General features: G+C 42.4%; 1 protein-coding gene across 1 annotated transcript in view; it reads right to left on the bottom strand.

The window, feature by feature from the left end:
* The window catches only part of LOC124045995 (basement membrane-specific heparan sulfate proteoglycan core protein-like), a 186,627-nt gene that overhangs the window by 103,921 nt on the left and 61,897 nt on the right, over positions 1-20,809 (bottom strand). The window contains 2 exon segments of the mRNA XM_046365881.1: positions 16,500-16,565; positions 18,413-18,545. Coding sequence (XP_046221837.1) covers positions 16,500-16,565; positions 18,413-18,545 — 199 coding nt within the window.

The raw sequence follows: 20,809 nt of genomic DNA on the forward strand, positions 1-20,809 counted from the left end.
AAATAGAGAAATAAAAATTTGAGTGTGGGAGAACGAGACCATGAACCTACAAGAACGAGACCATAAGCCTACAAGAACGAGACCATAAGCCTACAAGAACGAGACCATAAGCCTACAAGAACGAGACCATAAGCCTACAAGAACGAGACCATAAGCCTACAAGAACGAGACCATAAGCCTACAAGAACGAGACCATAAGCCTACAAGAACGAGACCATAAGCCTACAAGAACGAGACCATAAGCCTACAAGAACGAGACCATAAGCCTACAAGAACGAGACCATAAGCCTACAAGAACGAGACCATGAACCTACAAGAACGAGACCATGAACCTACAAGAACGAGACCATGAACCTACAAGAACGAGACCATAAGCCTACAAGAACGAGACCATAAGCCTACAAGAACGAGACCATAAGTCTACAAGAACGAGACCATGAGCCTACAAGAACGAGACCATAAGCCTACAAGAACGAGACCGTGAGCCTACAAGAACGAGACCATGAGCCTACAAGAACGAGGCCCAAGTCGTATCACCACGGCATCCCACAGGGAAATCGGCTAAGTACGAGGGTCTCTCTCTGTCCCCTCCCCCACCCCCCACAGCCAAATAGCCCTGTTCTACAGAATAGACTGCTTCAGAGCTCAAGGGAATGACTTCTGGCCCCAATATTACTGGAACCCCTTTGTGCTCTCTCTCCCCAAGCACACAATCTGAATGTCAAAAAACCCTCCAGGGAAACAGCAGAACACTTCACTACTATATTGACTGTTTGATTTTCCACTTTATGTTCACTGTAGTGACATATTTGTACAGCACTTGACGAATGTATAAGGCTGAAATGTATGCGTGTTTATGTCCCCCCCCCTCCCCCACCCCCGCACCTTGCCCTGTCATCCTGGAGTACGTGAGTATATTATTTTAGCATCACTGCCTCCTTGAGTTCTTCCTTTTTATGGTTTGAGTGCGAGTACTTTTTGAGCTCTCTCTATATTTTTCCTTCTACACACCGGCCACCTTTCTTTTTAGCCTGAGTGTAAACACTCATATTGGCTTTCCACTACACATACAAAAATCCTACTGGCTGGCAGTGATCCTTTCACACAATCTGTTTGCATCATTGGGGTGGACCAACCCATTATCCAATTCAGTCATGCTTAGTGTTGGAACTAAACTACAACCCTGAAAATGAAATAAGGGAATATTGGAAGTCACTTTAGTGTGAAACATGTAACATGATCTTCAAGACTAAATGACACACGGCGACTCATCAAAAGAGAAATGAAAACCTATTTGAACCTAGATGTTTTTAGCTGGAAATGCTGGTGTCAATAGGAGGGAGTGAAAGCTATGACAAGATGCAACAACCCCATAATTTTCCATTGGCAACAGAAAACATTGCAGCCTGCCTGAAATGGAAAAAAAACTTCAGACTGGACTCAAACTTCACAAGACCAAGAATCCCAGGACTGGTGTCTTGGGGTGAATGTGGAAATGAGAGTGTTTAGCTGAACAGAGCAGATGATGATAAGATTCGTCAAGGTATTTGAATAGAGGGAGAAGGGAAATAGTAACAATAGACATAGAGATCAGATAGACTTACTGAAGTCTGCCTGGTCTGGGCTTAGGATTTCCCCAATAAATGGAGGTTCCACCAGCAGTGCTATGGTAAGAGGAGTAGGGTGGGGGGGTGGAGAGTGGAGGGCAGACGGGCTTGGTGTGGGGTCGAAGATAGGGGGTTCCCGAGTGGCTCAGCAGTCTAAGGCACTGCATCTCAGTGCAAGAGGCATTAATATAGTCCCTGGTTCGAATCCAGGCTGTATCACATCCGGCCGTGATTGGGAGTCCCATAGGGCGGCTCACAATCAGCCAAGTGTCGTCCGGGTTTGGCTGGAGTAGACCGTCATTGTAAATAAGAATTTGTTCTTAACTGACTTGCCTAGTTAAATAAAGGTTCAATAATAAAAATAGGGGTCAAAAGAGAAAACAAGAACAAGTGAGACAAATCAGGAAAAAGGACAGAGTTACTCCAGGCAGGTGAGTGTGGCACGGAGTGTGGCACGGAGTGTGGCACGGAGTGTGGCACGGCGTGTGGCACGGCGTGTGGCACGGCGTGTGGCACGGCGTGTGGCACGGCGTGTGGCACGGAGTGTGAGGGGAAAGAAAAAATGGAAAGCGTTGATTAGAAAAGACAGAACATTTCTCAAGAGAGTTCTCTCAACAGAAACAGTTGCACAACTAAGAAAAAGTCCCTGGGCTATTCAGACTGAATGAATTGTGAGGAGGGCCGAGCTTTGTGGAAATTGAAAATCGGGACGTGTGAACAGTGTGAAAATACCTCGTAGGGGACAAGGACAAGTCTGTGATAACCAATGGTTTGAGTGCGAGTACTTTTTGAGCTCTCACTATAGAATCCTGATGTGTAAAGTAAATCCAACGGAACTACAACGTATTAAATGTGGTTGCAGTCTATCAGTAGATCTGTTACGTCACATATGTGAACCAGATGATAAATGAGACACACATTTAATGAATATCAGAACACACGAGTCTGAGTTGCATGAGTTGTACACAATATCGTATAGCAGCAGTGTATCTGCAATGTGATATTCCTCCGGCATCAAGGCCACTTGTCACAGAGAGGGAACTTACAATGTTAATAACGATAACATTTAATAATGCTAAACAGTTGTCTATAATGTACAGTGCATCTGTAATGACCCATACATTCAATGCTAATGTCCATTCACAGAGCAAAGTACTTCAAATGTCATGACAAAATGACAAATACGTCGCTCTGGATAAGAGCGTCTGCTAAATGACTTAAATGTAAATGTAAATGTAAATACTGTACATTCAACAATATCTGACATGACAGTCTTCCATATATGTAGAATCTAAAGAGTATAGCAGCAGTGTATATGATCACACTGCAATGAGTGATACTATCAGCAATGCTCCTTTGACATGCGTGTCCATTCACCCACCCATTCCAGTGTGAGCTTGATGGTAAATGACCAACGCACTGAATGGAAAAACCAATGACAAAGCTCCGTTGCATGACAGAGTCCAGGGAAGAAGGTCAGAGGTTATCTCTTAGGGAATTATGTCAATATATCACTGGGAGCTGAATGGAAATCCTTCAGACTGAACACACTTCCCTCCACTCTCTGCATTTGCGTGTGCGTCACAAAATGAAACCTTAAAAGTAGTGCACTACTTTTGACCACAGGGCTCTCGTCAAAAGTAGTGCACTATTTAGGGAAGAGGGAGATATTTGGAAAGCAGCCTGCTTCTCTGATGGTTGGATCCACTCTGTAAAAAAAAGGGGTTTCGACTCGGAGTGTCAACTAGGAGTTGGCACTTCCTGTTGTTCCCATTAGGATGGAAAAGGCTGGGAGACTGGACTGATTTCTCACTAAAAACCAGTGCAATATATCACACTGGAAAAGACATCAATGGGACTATTTTCTGATGACTCAATCATTCTTCCATTGTTTTGGTTAGACCAGAGGACATGCTCTGAAAGACATTGAGCAAGAGTTTAAGCAATAAGGCCCCATGGGGTGTGGTACATGGTCACTATACTGCAGCTAAAGGTTGTTCTTACGCACAACGCAACGAGGAGTGCCTGGATACAGCCCTTAGCCGTGGTATATTGGCCACATATCACAAACCCCTGAGGTGCCTTGTTGCTATTGGTTACCAATGTAATTTCAGATGTAAAAATAAATGTTTTTTCATACCCGTGGTATACGGTCTTATATACCACGGCTGTCAACCAATCAACATTCAGGGCTCGAACTACCCAGTTTATAATAAACATTATATCACTGTAGACAATTCTGCAAAAAAACATAATAATAATAATAATAATACAAATCTCATTTGCATTTATATCAGTGCAATATGCATTATGCAATGCTAACTCTTACAGTGAGATCCTAGCTGCAGGAACTCTTAAAAAGGCTCCAGTCCAGAGTCTGTTGCAAGTCCCCTGTCATAAACTTGAACTGCTGGTGAAGCCTATATAATCAAGTAGGTATGCTGGATCCAGCCGTGCCCCTGCTGCGCACACAGAAACACACACGGGCCTTCGCTGAGACAATATCATTGAATAGACTAGAGAGAATTTATGATGCACGCCCCTCCCTTGCTTGGCGAGGAAGCTCATACGATTTAATGAAGGGATTTGACGCTCTAAAAACAGAAGTCACGTCTCTAGAGGAAAGATGGCTTCAGCCAGCTCTGCTTCACAGTAACATTCTCCAGAAACAGTATAGAAGTGCCTATATGTTCCTGTCAAATACATAGAAAATGACAGTGTGGTGCGTGTCAAAAGGGCGGCAGGCCCCTTCCCTAAAGGCTAAAGGGTTTTGTCGGTAGTCCAGTTCATGGTGACCCAACCTAATTAGTGTTAATGAAGCATCTGCACAACTTCAAAGAGCTACTGGAAATGTTGCGATCCTTGTCACAGTCAAATTGCTACCACGAGAGGGAAAAAAAGAGCAGAGAGCAGAGCGGTCGTGGCTAAACTCTCCTGTTAAGTCCCAGGCTACTTACTGTTGGCCGTCGATGACTCCGTACGGTAAACACTGTTTCAGTGACTATCTGAGTTTTTACTAGATCAAAGAGTTGCGGGTAGTTTTGTTTCCCATTCTTTTGGTCATTTCAGAGGGTAAAATGTGAATGAGCTTTTTCAAACTACCGGAAATAAAAGCTGTAAACCGTTTAGCGAATCCCAGGAGAAGGATTATCACTATGATAATGGACAGTTGTGTACTCCCAAAACGTAGAGCAGGAAACCATGTCGAACTGAAATACACAATGAAAACAAACTCTGCACTGGAGGGAACTTGAGACTATTGAATAATCAGCTCGATAAGTGAACCACCATTATCTATTCACATATTTTCATTGGGATGTTCCGTAATATTTATATCCAAAGTACATCTTAATGTTTACCCTCAAGTAGCCAAATCGACTTGCTGGCCTGACGAGCACACATGCAGGATTAGGTTTGCGGGACAGAGATGAGTTGATATCCCACTGACATCCTGTCAGTAATGTAGGTCAATTAGACAGATGTAATTTGTTATTTCTACTATTACAAATAAATTGAGAATTGTATCTGAAACCGTAACAAACTGTGTAAACTCGGTGTAAACTAAATCTCTTGAAGAAGTGTTTGCTAAAGAGGAGAGGAAAAGTCCACTTTTCCAAGGCAACATGAACTGTTATTGGCACAACCGACTGTAGCAGCATCAAGGGCCCAGAGCTGGAGTGGATGAGCTGCTTCCCATGCCCCCTTTCATCATGACGGAACATCTGCTACTATTGTTACACTAATATACAGCATGGTAACTATTCAAATGTAGTTCTTAAATGTAGCCTTTTTCTGACTAAGAAAGAGTACATACAAATACCAGTACCTGGTTCCTCGTTCATATTGAAATCAAGAAGGGAAAAATGAAGGAAAATAAGCCAGTTTACTATTGTGCAATGTCCTTTTTTTGACTAGGGTGGGGGGGGCAATTTGTATTGTAGATATTCTTCATTTTAAATACAGATTAATGTGTTTTGGGAAGGATTCTAAGGGTGATTATTATGTTGCATAAACATGTTTAGTGCTTTCCCCCAGAATTATGGCCTAGATTGCTGCTTCTCAGGGAACAGATTGCTGCTTCTCAGGGGACAGGTGGCTGCTTCTCAGGGGACAGATTGCTGCTTCTCAGGGGATAGATTGCTGCTACTCAGGGGACAGATTGCTGCTTCTCAGGGGATAAGATTGCTGCTACTCAGGGGATAGATTGCTGCTACTCAGGGGATAGATTGCTGCTAATCAGGGCTGTTGCTAACGTTTTGGCCCTGCATGCCCAATCAATAATTTGGCCATGATTACTACAAGGTTTAGATAGCTGGCTAGACCTAGCAATCTAGAACATTTTAGCTGACACGGGCTAATTGAGTGAGTGTCAGTGACTGACATAAGAGGAAAACTGCTGATACCAAATTTAGAAGTTTCACATTGTATATTGTACTAGCCTATCTCAAAGTAAGTTGTGACTCTGACTGACCTCCTAAAATCTAAGTGTTTATCTTGCTTATGCCTAGAGACCTGCTACTGCTTGTCAGAGTCTGGAAGATAGGCAAGCTGCCTCTGGGGAGACAAATGGCCTTTCTTGAGCCTACTGCCTGAGATTCAGAGAAACAGCCCTCCTCTAATTCTGTAGCCTACTAGAAACCATATATTATAGAATAATAATAATGCCAAAGTTGGCTTTCAACTCTTAAAATTAAGCCCAATATAACCGTTAGCAACTATCACTCATTTTGAGAAAAATAAACTTTCTCCATTTGGTAAACATTTAGAAAGATATCATTCTTATTCGTGTGTATGAATTTACCATGTTCAATTTGACTGGCCTATTTTATTTGTTCTAAGCCAGCACAGAGATGTGAGGGTTTGTTCAGGAGAAAGAAGAGAAGAGTGCAGGCAGAGCCACAGCCACCAGTTAGAACTCATAACAGATTATTATCAGGAGCCTCAAATTATGTTGTCAAGAGCAGCAATTAAGGGCTGCGCCATAATTTATGCTTGAATCTGAAGAAAAGCGTAAGGAAACAGATTTAATTGTGACCGACACTCCAGGCTAATATTCTCCTGAAGATAATGTAAGAATTTGTTAAAAAAGAACATTAAAACAATGCTTTGGGTCCCACAGTTTGGGAACCATTCAGTAAAACCATTCACACTGACACAATAATAATCAAAGACAATGCATTGGCACTGTGAACTAATAAACAATCAAGGATTAAGGGATGAAATTGAAATGCTGAACCCCATCAGACAGTGTCCTAAAATACTACAGTTTTTTTTCTTATCCTCCCGTGAGTAGTCCTCCTATCACACACCATTCCTTCCTCCTGTAGCAAGTTCTGCTCAGCTTTCTGCCCCCTGTTCACGTCAGTGACGCAGGTGTGTCTGAGTGTGTCCAGTGACCCCCCTCCGAGAAGGCCTGAGCAGAACCACAACAAAGAACACACCAACATAACTGCAGCTGCCACCGCTTGTCCTTCTGCCCCCTGTCGGTGTGACTATCTGAGAGCCCAGGCAGTCTGAAGAACAACGCCACTGACTGACACACACATTACACACGTCACACTGTGCTATGAAACAAAGATAAATGAGATGAATAATGATAGTAAAAAGCTTCGGGCCACCTTAAATGAATTTTTGGCAAAAAGGCTAACTCAGCTCCATCATTCATTGAATCAGGTGGCTTATTCATCACAAAACCCACTGATATTGTCAATTATTTTAATGATTTTCTTCATTGGCAAGATTAGCAAACTTGGGCATGACCTGCCAGCAACAAGTTCAGAATCTAACTGACCACATTTTCAAAGACAACGTTGTAATTTGGAATTCTGTGAAGTGAGTGTGGAAGAGGTGAAAAAATGATTGTTGTCTATCAAAAACGACAAGCCGTTTGGGTCTGACAACTTAGTAGTGGATGATTTTGCCATGAAAATGCTACCTGGTCCAATGCATAGTGCCAACTGTACGGTTTGGTGGAGGAGGAATAATGGTCTGGGGATGTGTTTCATGGTGTGGTTAGTGGTTAGTTCTAGTGTAGGGAAAACTTAATGCTACAGCATACAACAACATTGTCGATGATTCTGTGCTTCCAACTTTGTGGCAACAGTTTGGGGAAGGCCCTTTCCTGTTTCAGCATGACAATGGCCCCGTGCACGAAGCGAGGTTCATACAGAAATGGTTTGTCAAGATCGGTGTGGAAGAACTTGACTGGCCTGCACAGAGCTCTGACCTCAACCCCATCTAATACCTTTGGGATGAATTAGAACGCTGACTGCGAGCCAGGCCTAATCGCCAGACATCATTGCACAACCTCACTAATGCTCTTGTGGCTGAATGAATGTAAGTTCCTGCAGCAATGTTCCAACATCTAGTGGTAAGCCTTCCCAGAAGAGTGGAGGCTGTTATAGCAGCAGACGTGGGACCAACTTCATATTAATGCCCATGATTCTGGAATGAGATGTTTGATGAGCACTTTTGGTAATGTAGTGTATGTGGTAGTAGAGTAGTGGCCTAAGGGCACACACTTAATGTGTGGTGAAATGTAATGTAATGTTTAATTGTTTAATTGTGTACATACAGGGAGGGCATTGTGAGAATCTTCCCATGACCCCAAAGTTAAAACAAACTTCCTGGAGGCCCTTTGACCCATCTTAAACAAGTGTTGTCACTTTGCTCCGTGATAAAATGCCTTTAAACCAAGGGAAGACAGACCGAGTCAGACCGAGTCAGACTGGAGATAGTGAAGTTTGAAGCCTCTGGTTTAAAATTATCATTGGGAAGAACTCTCTAACTAACCTCCTGTTTCTATGGCTCTAAACAATGTTCTCTGGCTGCTCTAGGAATGTCTGCAAGGAGGCGGGTGCATGTGAACCAGTGGAATACCGAGAGATGAAAGACAGGCTGGAGGATGTCTCCCATAGAACTGTATCGAGATATGCTGCAGAGGTCAAGAGAGGAGGTTGGGAGGGACCATGCTGAACTGAACTTCAGAACCTTCAGTGGACCAAAAGACAATAGACAAGAGGTTGAAAATAACAGTTAAAGACTCTGGATTTGTTTCTCACACAACTTCAAATGCCAGATCAACCGGTTCAAATGTTAGGTCCCTGAGTGACTTGGAAAGGGGGAAATCTTCAACACAGCAAACACAACAGTATGTGCATCATAATGGGTGCAGAAGTGGCACCTCTACTTCCATCACTCTATAGTCTACACTATGTAAACGGGGGAGGAAGGAGAGCCGAGGGCCTACATGCCACAAGGACAACCCGCTGGACAGGGAGACTCGGCACCAACGCGTTGACCAGACAAATCCAACTCAGGAAACCAGTAATGTTCCTTCCCAACTGCTGTCATATAATAATCTAAAAATGGAACGGTGAGCACAGCACACTGTTTCCCCGGCCTTCACCGTTGCCAGACAAGACATGTTTTCTATTCTGAAACAGAAAATTCTGTCTGAGTAATTGGATACAACAAGTCCAAAGTCCAAATGGTAACACTAACTGAATTGAAGAGCGAAAGTTAAATTAGACATTTTTCTGCCAGAAGTAGCAAGTTCTTCGTGATAGCAGTAGAAAAAAGACTCCAGTGTAGGAAAAGCATGTCGATACAGTAGGACAGTAAGACTGGATGGTTTATCAGACGATTATTTTGCGGAAAACCCCAGAAATCCCATATATTCTCAATTATATTCTCAGACTTTCCCACTTCCTATTGTATTTGAATACACTTTTGTGTAGTGTGTAATGCATATCTGCCAAATCTGATTTGACCCTGAGGCCACTAATCCAAGCTTCCCAGCAGGATTTGGCCGAGAACTACAAACACGCCCCAAGTGGTGTCTGGTGTGTTCACATCTATAATCCTCAAATGGGTCAACAAACCACTCATGTGCTCCATTTTGACGGTTGGAGGCTTAGAGACTTTAAATCTACTACTGCGTGTGTGATCTGCTAATGCTGTGAGCAACCCGTAATTCACCTGCTTAGTCATGGATAACTCTGGATGCTTCAATAAAGGAGGTGTACAGTTGAAGGACTTTTGTACTCCTTACCTGGACACATCCAGCTCGCTAGGCCTCAGTGCTGAGCCATTTCGGTGAAGAAACCCTTACAACTTTTTAAATTTATTTTAAAAACAGCCATTTCACATGTGAAAACTGTGAAATGGCTGTGTTAAAAGGATAGTTCACAGAAACAACTTTCATCATTCCTATTTTTTTGATAAAACACTTTTCTTTAACCTCAATGTCAACCTTTGACATCGCATTGTTGTTTTTAGCTGTATAGATTATGTATTTTGGATGTTTTCAGTGCTTTCAGACAATGTGATTAATCACATTTTTTTTTACAGTGCACTAAAATGACAAAAAGTGAATTTGAGTTAACTCTGACAGCCCTATTTCAAAAAATAATCTATTTGCAGAACAGTATCTCTTCACATTCCTTCCAAAAGCAAACGCATTCACACATTTTAGAATACATTCAAATCCCTGTTAGGCCTTTAGATTAAATTGAACAAAAAACATTGGACATCTAACAATAACAGAAGCTAGCGAGCTAGGGTGAAATGAAAGGCTAGCTATCGCCTATCACTAAGCTAGCTAGCGGTTAACAATTAGCATGCGACCATTAGATACAAATGTCATAAAAATGAACCTTCTAAAATACATATCAATATGCGAGGTTCAAATGTACACATGTAAATACACTCAATATGAGCCCTCATTTGTAAAAATAAAAACATTTAAGAGCCAAAAACATTTATAACGGATATTTAAACAAATCAATCCGAAACGCCATCTTGTTCTCATTGACTTGCATATAAAAGTGAACTAGCTATACTTAGTCTGTCTACACTCCTGAAAATCTCTCTTGTTTTTCACTCAGTCAAAACAATTAAATGATGCATAAAAATGACCAGAAAACTCGTCACAGTTTAGTTAAACATGTAACCTATAGATTTTGAAAACGTAACCATGCGTACAAACCAGAAAACATAATAAAAATAAGCCACTTCTCTGTTCTTTTCGCTTCTTCCAATGTCATTGTTTTTCATATGTGAAAGTGAGATTTACACATTTGGAGTTCTTACATGTGAAACTGCAAATGTGATTTTCACATGATTGTTTTTCACATGTGAACTTGCAATTTTATTTTATTTGACCTTTATTTAACTAGGCAAGTCAGTTAAGAACACATTTTTATTTTCAATGGCGGCCTAGGAACAATGGGTTAACTGCCTGTTCAGGGGCAGAACGACAGATTTGTACCTTGTCAGCTCGGGGGTTTGAACTTGCAACCTTCCAGTTACTAGTCCATGTAAGGTGATCACATGTTATTCTCCTCACATGTATATAAAAAAATAAAAAAGAGTAGTGTTAACATGTGAACTCTAAACGTTAAATTTAAGCTCACTGCGTTTGCTTTTGAAATTAATGTGAACAAACACATTTCTAAAAAGAGATGATTTTGAGTTTTAATCAGTTAACTTTTTGTCATTTTAGTGCGCTTATTTTTTTATGTTGATTAATCACATTGTAGGAAAGCCTTAAATCGAAAATACATCATCTATACAGCTAAAAACAACAATGACAATGACATTGAGGTTAAAGAAAGTGTGCTTTATCAATTCACCTCATTTTGCTAACTGTTAATTTGGACAAAAATTAAGATGTTCTATATAAAAAGAATTACAAGAATATTGACATCTCAAATTACTGCTCAATTTGAGCAAATTCCGAATACGTGATTAATCACAGCAAATCCTTGCTATTAACTAGATTTTTTTATTTTATTACATTTGACAGCCCTATTTTGAATTGAACAATCAACATAATGGTCAAAACATTGGGTTCTCAAGGAGACCTGGGAGACCCAGGGTTTAATCCCGCCAGATACAAAAGCACACAGGTGAAACTTAGACTATCACGTGAAATGTTGGGAAACCACGTGTCATGTGAAACAGATGCGTGTCCGAAAACCACGCATTTGACTCATGTTCAGTTTTGGTTTTCACATGGGATTTGTTCAAATCTGAAAAATGTACATGTAAAAATAAAAAATAAAAACTTTGTGTCCGAAAACCACACGTCAAACGATATTATTTTCAAGTGAACATTTTCACACGTGATTTATTCCTACATGTGTCAGATGAGAGGGTGAATTCAAGTTTGCTAGTTAGCTTGTAGTAAGGACTAGTGAGCTGTATCCATCCAAGTAACAGCTATAATATTCATCTGCATTTGGATATTGCCAGCTAACTGGCAAAACATGCTAGAGGTAAACAAACAGTGATGTAAGTTTAATGGGACAGCTATACTATCTTTACTGCCAGTGTTAAGCAGGTCGGGCAACATATTTTTGAGGGGCAGAATAAGTATCATGAAAATCATTATATTATATTATTATTATTATTATATTATTATTATTATCATTTGTTGTTGTGACATCCAAGTATGTTAATAACGACATGTGAGGCTGCTGAAAAAGTGTCATCGGTTTGCTTAGGATCCCGCCAAAGTTAAGCTAATTACATGGGAGTACCCTATGGCTGTACCCTACTCAGGGGCATGGTCACATTAAGCTGCGCCGTGTGTATCTATTGAGGAATGCAAAACAAAGGTGTTGGTGATGTTTGCTTCAGCTCTGTATTGTTTATCTTCTCTTTCATGTGCTTGTGTTTTCACCTCAGCCATTGGACGAAAGGAAGAGATGTGAATGTTTACATCTCGGGCAAAAATCTGCCTCCCTGTGTTATGACCAGAGACTCAGCCCTGTGAATGATGGCGCAGCCGGATGTGAGGGGGACACCATTCAGAGACAGACTAACAGACAGTTTCTCCTTGATGCATTCAAACAAGCGCACACACACACACACACACACACACACACACACACACACACACACACACACACACACACACACACACACACACACACACACACACACACACACACACACACACACACACACACACACACACACACACACACACACACACACACACACAGCGGAACCCACAATCACAGATGGGGGAAGACACCACAGACGAGTGATCTCTTCCACAGATCGACTAAAAAAGGCCCTCACAGAAACGTTTCAACAAGCAAGGAGTGAAATTCCACTGCCAGCCAATTTTGCTGTGGAAGACCCTCTATGTAATGATAATGAGGTGGTGTTTAACAGATCATCAGTTTCGTCTAAAAGACCACCATTGTGTGGATACTGTAGATAATCATGTACACCGAGTATAAAAAAAACATTAGGAATACCTTCCTAATTTTGAGTGTGTCATCGTAGGGCTGTGGCGGTCATGAAAGGTAATTTTTATGGTGGTAATGATCTTCCCCAAGCTTGAAACTCTAATGCTGGGTATGTATGCCAGTTAGGCTCTACACCTAAAGTGGAATAATGTGCTTCATTTGAAGTTATTTGGCCATTTTAGTGATACAAACGTTATCAAAACATATAGGCCTATGGCCTAGACTACATGAGGTGTGCGACTATGATCTGGGTTCATTTTCATGCCAGCCAGGTAGGCTTTACTCCTGTTGTAAAGAGAAGCAATGTGCTTAACATTTGGAAAGTTGCGAAATAAATATAAACTCAGCAAAAAAACTGTTGTTAAGACACTAACAGCTTACAGACAGTAGGCAATTAAGGTCTTAGGACACTAAAGAGGCCTTTCTACTGACTCTGAAAAACACCAAAAGAATGATGCCCAGGATCCCTGCTCATCTGCGTGAACGTGCTTTAGGCATGCTGCAAGGAGGCATGAGGACTGCAGATGTGGCCATGGGAATAAATTGCAATGTCCGTATTGTGAGACGCCTAAGACAGTGCTACAGGGAGAAAAGGCGGACAGCTGATCGTCCTCGCAGTGGCCGACCACGTGTAATAACACCTGCATGGGATCGGTACATCACACCTGCGGGACAGGTACAGCAAGGCAACAACAAATGCCCGAGTTACACCAGGAACGCACAATCCCTCCATCAGTGCTCAGACTGTCCGCAATAGGCTGAGAGAGGCTGGACTGAAGGCTTGTAGGCCTGTTGTAAAGCAGGTCATCACCAGACATTACCGGCAACAACGTCACCTATGGGCACAAACCCACCATCGCTGGACCAGACAGACAGGACTGGCAAAAAGTGCTCTTCACTGACGAGTCACAGTTTTGTCTCACCAGGGTGATGGTCGGATTCGTGTTCATTGTCGAAGGAATGAGCGTTACAACAAGGCCTGTATTCTGGAGTGGGATAGATTTGGAGGTGGAGGGTCCATCTGAGGCTGGGGCGGTGTGTCACAGCATCATCGGACTGAGCTTGTTGTCATTGCAGGCAAACTCAACGCTGTGCGTTACAGGGAAGACATCTTCCTCGTGATACCCTTCCTGCAGGCTCATCTTGACTTGACCCTGTAGCATGACAATGCTACCAGCCATACTGCTCGTGTTCTGCCATGGCCAGCGAGGAGCCCGTATCTCAAACCCATTGAGCACGTCTGGGACCTGTTGGATCGGAGGGTGAGGACTAGGGCCATTCCCCCCAGAAATGTCCGGTAACTTGCAGGTGCCTTGGTGGAAAAGTGGGGTAACATCTCACTGCAAGGAATGGCAAATCTGGTGCAGTCCACGAGGAGTAGATGCACTGCAGTACTTAACCTCTTGCTCCTACCTGACACGCAGGCGTCCCATCTAGACATCTGGAAATGCAAATGCCCTACGCTAAATGCTAATAGCACTCGTTAAAACTCAAACGTTCATTAAAATACACATGCAGGGTATTGAATTAAAGCTACACTCGTTGTGAATCCAGGCAACAAAAGTCTTTTTTTTTAATGCTTTTCGGCGAAAGCATGAGAAGCTATTATCTGATAGCATGTAACACCCCAAAAGACCAGCAGGGGACGTAAACAAAATAATTAGCATAGTCGACGCTACACAAAACGCACAAATAAAATATAAAACATTCATTACCTTTGACCATCTTCTTTGTTGTCACTCCTAGATGTCCCATAATCACTATTGGGTATTTTTTTCCGATTAAATCAGTCCATATATAGCCTAGATATCGATCTATGAAGACTGTGTGATCAACAAAAAAAATAGCGTTTTATAACGTAACATCATTTTTTTAAATTAAAAAAGTCGACGATAAACTTTCACAAAACACTTCGAAATACTTTTGTAATGCAACTTTAGGTATTAGTAAACGTTAATAAGCGATCAAATTGATCACGAGGCGATGTATATTCTATAGCTGTACGTCTGGAAATAATGTCCGGGTAAATCTCAACCAAAATATCCGGTCGGAGACCTGAAGAAATGGGCTGTCTCTTGTTCGTTTGACCAAGAAACAAAGCCTAGGCAAATGACAAGACTGTTGACATCGTGTGGAAGCTGTAGGTATTGCAACCTCGGCCCCATTTAATGTGGTTCACCTTTATCAATCGGTTGAAGTGGCGCATGGATATATTTTTCAATTTTCAGTGATCAGATTTTCCTGCACTTTTCGATGAAACGCACGTTCTGTTATAGTCACAGCCGTGATTTAACCAGTTTTTATAAACGTCTGAGTGTTTTCTATCCACACATACTAATCATATGCATATACTATATTCCTGGCATGATTAGCAGGGTGCTGAAATGTTGCGCGATTATTAACAGAATGTTCGAAAAAGTAGGGGGTAGGAGTAACAGGTTAATGCAGCTGGTGGCCACACCAGATACTGACTGTTACTTTTGATTTTGACCCCCCCTTTGTTCAGGGACATATTATTCAATTTCTGTGAGTCACATGTCTGTGGAACTTGTTCAGTTTATGTATCAGTTGTTGAACCTTATGTTCATACAAGTATTTACAGATGTTAAGTTTGCTGAAAATAAACGCAGTTGACAGTGAGAGGAGGTTTCTTTTTTTGCTGAGTTTAGTAAGCCTAGCCTATAGAAAGCTGATGGAGCCCCTTATTGTTAATAAGAGGCCATGAATGTTTTCTCACGCAATTGCATAGCCTATAGAAATGTTGTGCAAAATGAGCTCTCATGAAGTGTTTGATTAGATTTTTCGATTACATTTGCATGATTTGAGGGAGAATAGAGTGCTGAGATCCAGGCAGTTAGCAAGTTTGGTAGGCTACTAACGACCATCAGCAGCATCAGAGCTAGGAGAAGCCTAATTACCATGACTAAACGGTCACGTGGAATTTGACTGCCATCATGACTCGTGACTGCCAGTGTGGCAGTAATACAATTTCTGTAAAAGCCCTAGGCCCTCCCCCCCTTTGCCCTCAGAACAGCCTCAATTTGTCCAGGAATAGACTCTGAAAGGTGTCAAAAGCATTCCCATTTTGACTCCAATGCTTCCCACAGTTGTCAAGTTGGCTGCATATCCTTTGCGTTGTGGACCATTCTTGATACACACGCGAAACTTAGCGGAACAAAAGAACAGCGGCATTGCAGTTCTTGACACAAACCGGTGAGCCTGGCACCTACTACCATACCTAGTTCAAAGGCAAATGTTTTGACTTGCCCATTCACCCTCTGAATGGCACACATACACAATCCATGTCTCAATTGTCTCAAAGCTTAAAAATCATTCTTTAACCGGTCTCGTCTTCTTCATCTATACTGATTGAAGTGGGTGTAATAAGTGACATCAATAAGGGATCATAGCTTTCACCTGGATTCACCTGGTCAGTCTATGTCATGGAAAGAGCAGGTGATCTTAATGTTTTGTACACATCTATGGGACAGGTGGCCATTTAAATGAGGCAACCCTGGTGGGGGATGTGTGTTTGTTTATTAGAATCTATGTTTAGCCCACCATGTGTTTTTTTCTTCCAAGAGTGCAGGGAGTGTTATGCTCAGGGCTGAGGGCTCAGGGTTCTTACTTGTGCTGATCTCAGTCACCACTGTGGGTTCTGGCGTGCTTCCGTCCTCCTCTCCACTGGGCAGATCTACGGGGAAGATAAAAGAGGTGTGGTCAGAATGCTAGCATAGCTCAAGGCCCAGGGAGGACTAGGGAGGACTCATTCATTTACTCAACAGGTAGAACATACATGTATACGTCTGAAGTGCAGGGTCAAATCAAATCAAATTGTATTTGTCACATGCTTGGTTAAACAACCGGCGTAGACTGACAATTAAAATACTTAGTTACGGGCCCTTCCCAACAATGCAGAGAGAAAAAAAAATAGAACAATAATAACACAAGGAATAAATACACAATGAGTAACGATAACTTGGCTGTATACACGGGGTACCAGTACCGAGCTGATATGCAGGGGTACAAGGTAATTGATGTACATATTTGTATGTACATATAGGCAGGGATAAAGTGACTGTGTAAGAAGATAGATAATAAACAGTAGCAGTTGTGATGAGTCAAGAGTTAGTGCAAAAAGGGTCCATGCAGATAGTCCAGGTAGCTGATGGTTAACAATTTAACAAATTATTTACAGTCTTAAGGCTTGGGGTTAGAAGCTGTTCAGGGTCCTGCTGGTTCCAGACTTGTTGCATCGGTACCGCTTGCCGTGCTGTAGCAGAGAGAACAGTGTATGACTTGGGTGGCTGGTGTCTTTACAATTTTTAGGGCCTTCCCTCTGATAGCGCCTGGTCTAGAGGTCCTGGATGGCAGGGGGCTCAGTGCCAGTGATGTACTGGGCCATACGCACTACCCTTTGTAGCGCCTTGCGATCGGATACCAAGCAGTTGCCATACCAAGCGGTGATGAAGCCAGTCAAGATGCTCTCAGTGGTGCAGCTGTATAACTTTTTGAGTATCCGAGGGCCCATTGCAGTTCTTTTCAGCCTTCTGAGGGGAAAGAGGTGTTGGTGTGTGTGGGCAATGATAATTCCTTAGTGACATGGACACAGAGGAACTTGAAGCTCTCGACCAGCTCCACTACAGCCCAGTCGATGTGGATGAGTGCGTGCTCGGCCCTCCTTTTGTGTTGCTGACGTTGAGGGAGTGGTTTTTGTCCTGGCATGACACTTACAGGTCACTGAACCCCTCCATATAGGCTGTTTCGTCATCAGCAAACTTAATTATGGTGTTGGAGTCATGCGTGGCCATCGTGGGTGAATAGGGAGTACAGGAGGGGTCTAAGCATGCACCCGAGGGGCCCATGTTGAGGGTCTGTGTGGCGGATGTGTTGTTTCCTACCCTCACCACCTGGGGGCGCCCTGTCCGGATGTCCGGGATCCAAGTTGCAGAGGGAGGTGTTCAGTCCCAAGGTACTGAGCGCAGTGATGAGCTTGGAGGGCACTATAGTGTTAAACGCCAAGCTATAGTCAATGAACAGCAGTCTTACGCAGGTGTTCCACTAGTCCAGGTGGGAGAGGGAAATAGAGATTGCATCATCTGTGGATCTGTTGGGGCGGTATGCCAACGGGAGCTGGTCCAGGGTGTCTGGGCTGATGGTGTCGATGTGATCCATGACCAGCCTTTCAAAGCATTGCATGACTAAAGATGTGAGTGCTACTGGGCGATAGTTATTTAGACAGGTTACCTTGGTCTTCGTGGGCATAGAGACTGTGGTGGTCTGCTTGAAGCATGTAGGTATTACAGACCCCTGTGCACCCAGGGGATTATGGTGGAGATAATAGTTACAGTAAACAGTTAGGTTCACCATGGATTCACCACTGTTAACATTGTTTGCAGTTTCGTAAGGAACAGTTCAGGGGTAGTATCAAGTTCTGTACAGTATAGTATTATAATCATGATCTTAAAATATCATAAATAAAAGTGTGTCTATGAAAAGAAAGCTGGTTTCCGATCCAGCTGTGTTGACCCTAGACCCCACCTCCTGATGCTTCATCGGCAGCGAAGTCCTCGTCATCGTCCAGGAAGCGCTGAGATCTTTGGACAACAGTCCTTGATGAATCCAGGTCCTCGGGCAGCGGCACTTCTCCCCACACCTTGGAGCTCTGAGCCACCTGCAGACAGAAAACACACACACAACACTACTTAAGAGATTTATAGGGGTTGAAGTCTCATGTCTCCAGATAGGGTGCCATTTGGGACGCACCCCAGGTTGCCTATTTGGTGCACTATAACTCATAGGACTATGGTCAAAAGTAGCACTATATAGGGAATAGGGTGCTATTTGGGATGTAAGCCCAGGTTAGTTAGGTTACACCCAGCAGGACCATTATACAGGGCCTGGGAGTGGAAGGAAAAACAAAACCTGAGATGGTGTGAGGCTGGGAGCTTCACACAGGCTGGGAGCTTTAACATTCATTATCTAGGTCAGGGATGGGTAACTGGCAGTTCTGTAGACCCATGGCTCAACCCTTCCCCCCAAAATAACTGTAGCGAATTAGAATAGTGGTGCAATTTGGAAATGTGGTTGTGCATCAGCTCTTGTTAGCCCATGTCAGCAATTTGTTTGTTGTTTTTTAGATTGGTAAGTTCGTCTAGCCAGCTGTCTAAACTTGTACTAATCATGGTCGACAGTGGGGCACACACAGGGGGGCACCCATTGTCACGCTCAGATATATTAAAAACTGATGAGCAAAAAAGACCGTATAACATAATAGAAATACAGAATAATTTATGCCCAAATAAATCGCTAATTATATTCATTTAAAAATTGGCATCCGAAAGACTGCAATAAATAAAATCTAGCCAAATTAAAATCTCAATTAACATTCTACTTTAAAAAAAGTTGAATTAACTATTGGAATTAACTAGTGGCCTTCCATGGCTTCCTGTTTCACTGGAATATAAAAATGAAGAAACAAGCATGTACAATCCCTTTCATTCATCACCATGGGGAAAGGCAAAAGACTCAAATGAAAGACAAATGGTGGTTTACTTTCATAAACCAGGCAATTGGTACAACAAAAATATCACCACTATTAACATGTTTAAAACCACTGGAATAGTGGTAAACATGACTGGCAAAAGTGTATTTTGTCCCCAATACAAAGTGAGTCCAAGGGCCACAGTTGGCAGAACTTGTTCACATCTTGGGGGTCACAGTCTCCATATCTACAATTAAAATGCCACCTCCATGCCAATAGGCTTTTTGGAAGGGCTGCCATTTAAAAAAGCCTATGAGAGCAAACAAATGTAAACGCCTGGTGTTTGCTAAACTGCATTGGCACTTTGATTGGAACCGAGTGCTATGGTCAGATGAGACTAAAATAGAGCTATTTGGCCACACACACACACACACACACACACACACACACACACACACACACACACACACACACACACACACACACACACACACACACACACACACACACACACACACACACACACACACACACACACCAGTGGTGGGTTCAGCATTGAAAGGATTATACAAATGCAGAAAATAACCTCATTCCTACTGTAAAATATAGTGGTGGATCTTTGATGTTATCAGGCGGTTTTGCTTACCACTGGTCATATTGACTAGTATATTGCCTAGTTAAATAAAGGTAAAATAAAAATACATGCAAAACTCTGGGGACACACAGCTATCCATTGACACGATGTGATCATTCTTGCTCATTTTTCAGAATAAAAGCCTGAAACTATGTCTAAAGACTGTTCACACCATGTGGAAGCCATAGGGAAAGGAATCTGGTTGATATCCCTTTAAATGGAGGGTAGGCATGGAACAGACAGGTTTCAGAAAAACAGCACTTCCTGATTGGATTTTCCTCAGGTTTTCGCCTGCAATATAAGTTCTGTTATACTCACAGACAATATTTTGATAGTTTTGGAAACTTTAGTGTTTTTTATCCTAGTCTGCCAATTATATGCATATTCTAGCTTCTGGGCCTGAGAAATAGGCAGTTTCATTTGGGTACGTTATTCATCCAAACACTGCCCCCTAGTCTCAAGAGGTTAAGATCAATGGTAGAATGAACTCTACCAAGTCCCAGGACGTTTTTTTGCCAAAAAAACTGGTTGCCTCTGCTAGGAGGCTTAAACTTGCCCACAAGTGGATCTTCCAGCAAGACACTGACCCCAAGCACACAGAAATGGTTAAGTGACCACAAAAAACAACATTTTGCAATTGCCATCAGTCTCCAGACTTGAACCCTGTTGATTTTAATTGACAAGGGCTGTCCATAAGCAGACTGAATGACATCAAGGATCTGGATAGATTCTATATGGAGGAATGGTCTAATGATCCCTCCAAAAGGTGTTGTCCAATCTCATGAAACATTGTAGAAAAAGCCTGAGTGCCATTATCCTC

This window comes from Oncorhynchus gorbuscha, linkage group LG10 (assembly GCF_021184085.1).
Source record: "Oncorhynchus gorbuscha isolate QuinsamMale2020 ecotype Even-year linkage group LG10, OgorEven_v1.0, whole genome shotgun sequence".
Classification (NCBI taxonomy): Eukaryota; Metazoa; Chordata; class Actinopteri; order Salmoniformes; family Salmonidae; genus Oncorhynchus; species Oncorhynchus gorbuscha.